Genomic DNA, 6,920 nt, shown 5'->3' with positions numbered 1-6,920 from the left:
TTCCCTTTTTTTTTAAAAAAAAAAAAAAAAAAAAAAAAGCCTTGCCTGTGTACACAATGAAGAGGAGTTAACTAAAGCTGAGGCAATCCTAACTCAGCCTTGGGGTAGGCAATAGAAGGGAAAACTAAGGATTGATTGTATAAGCCTTCATTTAGTCTTAATAAATCTGTGAGGTACTTGGCTAAGTGGTATAAATGCACAGGAGGATGTGATGGGTGCAAAGTCAATGATGGACTGGGCCGATGAGGCGCACATGAGTCTGTATGGGGGCAGAGAGAGCCTATGTACCATAAGATGAATTTCAGAAATGGTGTTTTTGTGCTCATATAAGTGCCTTGTAGAGAAGCCCATGCCCCAGAGCTGCCCTGCTCTTTTGGCAAGTAGAGGGGCAGGTTACAGAGTCCAGCTCTTGCCCCCCTCTGCTCTTGTTTCCTACAGGTCTCATTTGCTTGCCGTGAGTTTGGTTATAATCTACTATTTGTTTCTGCATCCATTACTATATGGTGCTTAGGATTGAGGTATCCAACGGGGTGGGGGGGGGAATAAAAGTTGAAAATCAAGCCCAGTTCATTGTCACCTGCTCCCACAGACACCTGAGCCCCCTGTAAAGAGGCTTGAGAGCCTCATGCTGAAACAGCCTCCTCTACTCCTCCCTGTGTTTGCCACCTGACACCTTTCCCTCCTGGGTTTGGCCGTAAGGGAACACAACAGCACAGAAGCACTGAGTCCTACTGTAACCCCTCATCCCTTTCTGGCATCCTCTCCTCCCATAGCAGCCACCCATACAAAAGTCAGTGGCAAAGAGTAAGCAGCATAAATTACCAAGAGGGAAAGGTGTGAGAAGTAGAGCCTGGGCTCCATTATGAGAAACAAGAGCCCAAGTGGTTGAGACGCAAGCTCTTGGACTTCAAGGGCCTTGGTTAAAACCATGCCTTTGGACTCAGCAGGGTGAGCCCTATTGGGACGCCTTGGAAGGGGAGCTGAAGAAGCAAGGCATGCTCATGGAAGGCAATTTTCTTGGTTGGCATAAAGTTCTTGGCATATGATTTACATGCCTGTAATGTCTGTGGTCCTCACAAGTCTCCTGGGTCTGCAACCCTCCAGTTAAGCCTCCTTTCTCTGAGTCAGATGGGGGAAATGAAAGCAATCTGGAGGTTTAGGACATATAGGGGAATTTTCAATATATCCACTCTCCCAACATTAGCTACCTGGCAGAGGCTGGTAATTTAACCAGTTGGACAAATCTGTGGAGGACAGGTCCATCAGTGGGGATTAAACATGATCATTAGACGTGCAGCCTCCACATTAGGACTTTCCAGGCCTCTGAATGCGAGAAGCTGCAGGGGGAGAGGGAACAGGGGACAGATCCGTCTGCCTAGGCCCTGCTTGAATACTCTTCCCCTTAGCATCCACTCTGAGCCCCACAGAGACACGGGCTCCAGGGATGATTAACCCATGGTCTTACCCAGTCTGGCATGGCTTGTGTTAGGTTAAGAAGACTGGACTGAGATCAGTGAGCAAACAGTGGTTTCCCCCAGCGCTGAATCTGTCTGATCTTTTCCCCCCAGAAAGATCTGCACTCTCCCCCTGTATTTAGAACAGAAAACAGCTGGTGCGTCAGAGCCCCCGCTGCACCGTTACCACTAGCAATTACCATCTTTCCGATGGCAAGGGGCAATCACGGTCTGACTCATTCCCCTCATCTCCTTTCCACGGGGAGCCTTGCAGGGCCCCACAATAATCACAGCGATGGTGATGCCAGGGGGGCGGGTAATCAAGGGGCAACAAGGCTTTTCAGTCAAGATATGTCTCGCCCCCCCCAGGAGGCCTCTCTGATTAGAGTGCCCCCCTGGGCAGCACCATGCATTAGTCACACTTGACCGTGGAGCGTCTGAAGGATTGCCTGCAGGCTGCTGTCTGAAAGTGTGCAAGTCATGCATTTGCCATGATCTTCCTCTTCAGCAAATGAGGCGCTTCCTGAGTTTACATCTAGCTGCCCCCCCACCCCCCTTCATTTTGTCCCTCTGGATAGAGGGAATGGATGGCAGGGTTTTTTATCACTCTTTGAAAGCTTTCTTCCTGCTTTGGGGTCACACCAGCAGATGCTTGCTTGGATGTAGGATTCAGTCCCCATAAAGCCCCCACACCCCATTGTGCCCCAGTGCTCACGCATCGCCGTCCCTTGGTTCCCGGCTCAGTCCACAGACATGTTGATTCTTTCAGCCCTTTATAAAGACCTGCTGGAGCTACTGGCCTGCCTGGATGTGGCCGGAGACCCAGCTGGCCTAGCAACGTGCCCTTGCCCATGCTCCAACAGCAGCTCTTTCAAAGGAAGGTGCATGAAGTTTTGCAGGGAACAGTTATGGGATAATTTCCCTTGGGGACACATTTCTCCTTGACCCAATTAGTTGGCCTATGCCTCCAAGTCAAAATCCCCTTCCAACAGCCTTGTCATATTGTTTTTTTTCCTCCAAATACCCTGTTACACCACGGTTACATTCTGCCCTGACTAACAAGAGTGAATCTAAGCTGCTTTCCTCCGTAGCTGTAACATTAGCCATTTACATTAGCAGAGATGGGTCCAAGACAAGATGCCTGGTATTTAGGCCTGAACATGCTCAAAGTCCAGGGAACGTGGAGATCCAGAGGCCTGGGTCGGCTAAGGGACCCATCCCAACGCTTGGAACAGGCCCTGAGACACTAAAATTGGATGCAGGGGTGGCAGTGGATATAGTTTTCCTAGACTTCAGGAAGGCTTTTGACACTGTCTCTCACCCCATTCTCATTAGGAAGCTGGGGGACTGTGGCGTAGACACCCACACAGTCCAATGGGTCGCCAACTGGCTAGAGAGTCGCACCCAGAGGGTGGTAGTGGATGGGTCCTTCTGGACCTGGAAGGACGTGGGAAGTGGGGTCCCACAGGGCTCGGTCCTTGGGCCTGCACTGTTCAACATCTTCATCAGTGATTTGGATGAGGGGGTGCAAAGCACCCTGTTCAAGTTTGCTGATGACACTAAGATGTGGGGGGAAGTGGGCACAATTGAGGGGAGCAACAGGCTACAGTTAGACCTAGATAGGTTACAAGGATGGGCGGAGGAGAACAGGATGGGGTTTAACACAGACAAGTGTAAGGTGATGCACCTGGGGAGGAACAATCGGCACCATACATACAGGCTGGGGAACTCCCCTCTTGTCAGCACGGAGGTGGAAAAGGATCTGGGAGTCATTATTGACTCCAAGATGAACATGAGTCGGCAATGTGGGGAGGCAGCTAGGAAGGCCAACTGCACCTTGTCGTGCATCCACAGATGCATCTCGAGCAGGTCCAAGGAGGTGATCCTCCCCCTCTATGCGGCACTGGTCAGGCCGCAGCTGGAGTACTGCGTCCAGTTCTGGGCGCCGCACTTTAAGAGGGATGTGGACAGCATCGAGAGGGTCCAGAGGAGGGCCACTCGTATGATCAAGGGACAGCAGGGTAGGTCCTATGAGGAAAGGTTGCGGGACCTGAACCTGTTCAGCCTTCAAAAGAGAAGGCTGAGGGGGGATCTTGTGGCCTGTTATAAACTGGTTAGGGGGGATCAGCAGGCGCTGGGGGAGTCCCTGTTCTCCCGAGCGCCGCAAGGAGTGACCAGGAACAATGGTCACAAGCTGGCGGAGGGAAGGTTTAAGTTGGACATCAGGAGGCGCTACTTCACGGTCAGGGCGACTAGGGTCTGGAACCAGCTTCCAAGTGGGGTGGTGCAGGCTCCCACCCTGGGGGTTTTTCAGAGGAGGTTGGATGACCACCTTACTGGGGTCATTTGACCCCAGTGCTCTTCCTGCCATGGCAGGGGGTCAGACTAGATGATCTGCTCAGGTCCCTTCCGACCCTAGAAACTATGAAACTATGAAAATTGAGGATGCTGATTTCCAAGGTCTTCATTCAGACTCTTCTCTGTTTTTTAATGGAGCTCAGTAAAGAAAGGGATGATCGGCATTTGTATGACAGCAGCGTCTAGAAGATGCTGTTGAGATCAGGACATCACACATTCACATAGCAAGAGATAGGCCCAGCCTCAAGGAACAGCCTGGACAGACAAGATAGACAAAGGATGGGAGAGGAGAAGTATGAATCCAGACCCCTTGTATAGAAAGGAGGAGGTGCAGAGATGACACAGTATTTCCAGAGTCCCACATATAGCCTGCAGCAGAGCCAAGAGCTCAGCCCAGATCTGCCCTGCTTGGTGCTTCAAGCACGACGCCAGCCTTCCCCTTGTTCTCTCCATCAGCCTTTCCCCCCATCTCACCTGTTTGCCCTTTGCACGATTCTCCTCTCACACACCCTTGTTTGGTCTCTTTCAGGAATGACCTTGAGGAGGAACCCCAAAAATGCAGCCACGTGCCAAAATGATTGGCTTCGGGAGGAGAAAGAGGAGAAGCTTTGACTAGAGGCCCACACGCTGCCCAGCGTATTATGACCTCTTCCACTGGGAAGGCCAGGCTGGGCCGCCTTGCACGGGGACAGTAGCACCCTGGGAGCACACTGTGAAGGGTAGAGGGCCTAGTGGGGCGTGGGTTTTTCTTGTTTGCTCTGCTTCCACCACGCCGTCTCCCCATGCCCAGTTCTGGATGTGCCCAATGAATGTTTTCATCTTGGGAGGAGCTTGGTCTTGCCCATTAAAAATGAGACACTTTCAAATGAACTTGCTTTTCCTCTGTGTGGCAACTGTTGCAGCCATCCCCATCGTGCCCTGGAAGGTCAAATGCCCGCTGCAGTGCATCTGCCAGATCAGGCCATGGTACACCCCCCGGTCCGCCTACAGGGAGGCGACCACGGTGGACTGCAATGACTTGTTCATCTCCACGGTGCCTGAGAGCTTGCCAGAGGGGACCCAGACCCTGCTCTTGCAAAGCAACAACATCGCAAGGATCGACCAGAGTGAGCTGGACTATCTGAAAAATCTCACCGAGCTGGACCTGTCGCAGAATAGCTTCTCCAGCGTCTGGGACTTCGGCCTGAAGAACATGCCCCAGCTGCTGAGCCTCCACCTGGAAGAGAACCAGCTGGCCGAGTTGCCCGATAACAGTTTCTCTGGCCTGGCCAACCTCCAGGAGCTGTACCTGAACCACAACCAGCTGCACAGGATTTCCCCTAGGGCCTTCTCGGGGCTCAGTAACCTCCTTCGACTCCACCTGAACTCGAATCTGCTGAGGACGGTCGACAGCCGCTGGTTCCAGATGCTCCCCAGCCTAGAGATCCTTATGATCGGGGGCAACAAGGTGGATGCCATCTTGGATATGAACTTCAGGCCGCTGTCGAACCTGAGGAGCTTGGTTCTGGCTGGGATGAACCTGAGGGAGATCTCAGATTATGCCCTGGAGGGCCTGAGAAGCTTGGAGAGCTTGTCTTTCTATGACAACAAGCTGATGAATGTCCCCAAACGGGCACTGCAGCAAGTCCCCGGCCTTAAATTCCTGGACCTGAATAAAAACCCGCTCCAGAGGATTAAGCAGAGTGACTTCACCAACATGCTGCACCTAAAGGAGCTGGGACTGAACAACATGGAGGAGCTGGTTTCCATAGACAAGTTTGCCTTGATCAACCTCCCGGAGCTGACCAAGCTGGATGTGACCAACAACCCCAAGCTGTCCTTCGTCCACCCCAGTGCTTTCCACCACCTCCCCCAAATGGAAACCCTCATGCTCAACAACAACGCCCTAAGTGCCTTGCATAAGCAGACAGTAGAGTCCCTACCCAACCTGCAGGAGATCAGCATCCACAGCAACCCCATCCGCTGCGACTGTGTCATCCGCTGGGTCAACAGCACCGAGAACCACATCCGCTTCATCGAGCCGCAGTCCACGCTGTGCGCCGAGCCCCCAGACCTGCAGAGGAGGCACATCCGGGACGTGCCCTTCCGGGAAATGACCGACCGGTGCCTACCCCTCATCTCCGCCAGGAGCCTCCCCTCCCGCGTGGAGGTGGCAGACAGTGAGAACATCTCACTGCACTGCAGGGCCCTGGCCGAACCCGAGCCAGAGATCTACTGGGTCACGCCATCGGGGGTCAAGTTGATCCCCTACTCCGAAGATGGGCGGTTCACAGTGCACCCTGAAGGGACTCTGGAGATTCACCAGATCACTGCACGGGAGGCTGGGTTGTACACGTGTGTGGCCCACAACCTCATCGGTGCCGACACAAAGACCATCAGGCTGACGGTCAACAGCTCCTTCCCTGTCAGCGAGGACAGCCTGGAGCTCCTGGTGAAGGAAGTTCAGGCCTATCACATCCTGGTGACGTGGAAGCCGCATCTCAACACCGTCTCCTCCAACCTCACCTGGTCCAGCTTTGCTTTCAGCTCCAGCGTGGACCTCACCAACGTAGCTCGGATCCCTGCAGGCACCCACACATACAACATCACCCGGCTCCACCAGGACACTGAATACTGGGCCTGCCTTCATGTGGTGTTTGTAGACTTGCAGACCAAGGTGGCCTGTGTGAATGCCAGGACTAAAGAGGCCAGCTATCGCTATAGGTACCTGGAGAGTAGGCAGAGCATCTTGACGGTGCTGGCCCTTTGCATCTTGCTGCTCTCCATCAGCCTCATAGGCCACTATGGCTTCGGTTCCTTCAGGCCACAGCCTGGGAGCCCGGAGAAGCTGCTCCCCCACTGCATACCATGGAAGCCAGGTTCTTCCTCGGTGCGCGTGGTCTATCCTCCTTTCATCCGACCCTGGGATCAAGGGCAGCATGGGGACAAGCTTCTCGCTGTGGAAGTGCAAGCAGCGCCCCTGGACTCTTGAAGGTCACCCTGCTGAAGTGTGGTGGGGACAGTGTGAAGGGCGGAGGGAAGGCAGGAGAAACTGGATTTTTTTTTTTTTTTTTTTTTTTTACCAAAAAGCGAAAAAAAAATTTAAAAAAAAAAAAAAAAAAAAAAAAA

General features: G+C 53.0%; 1 protein-coding gene across 3 annotated transcripts in view; it reads left to right on the top strand.

The window, feature by feature from the left end:
* LRRN2 (leucine rich repeat neuronal 2) overlaps nt 1-6,883 on the top strand; it is a 94,482-nt gene extending 87,599 nt beyond the window's left edge. For all 3 annotated transcript variants that reach the window (XM_019513941.1, XM_019513940.1, XM_019513942.1), the window contains exon 2: nt 4,342-6,883. In XM_019513941.1, the coding sequence (XP_019369486.1) occupies nt 4,609-6,783 (2,175 nt within the window). In that variant the 5' untranslated portion in view covers nt 4,342-4,608 and the 3' untranslated portion in view covers nt 6,784-6,883. The remainder of the gene's footprint in view (nt 1-4,341) is intronic.
* Nucleotides 6,884-6,920: the final 37 nt, after the last annotated feature.

This window comes from Gavialis gangeticus, unplaced genomic scaffold (assembly GCF_001723915.1).
Source record: "Gavialis gangeticus isolate Ggan-Ray unplaced genomic scaffold, GavGan_comp1, whole genome shotgun sequence".
In the NCBI taxonomy this organism is placed as follows: Eukaryota; Metazoa; Chordata; order Crocodylia; family Gavialidae; genus Gavialis; species Gavialis gangeticus.
Note: the sequence above shows the minus strand (reverse complement) of the source record. Positions and strands in the feature narration are given on the sequence as shown.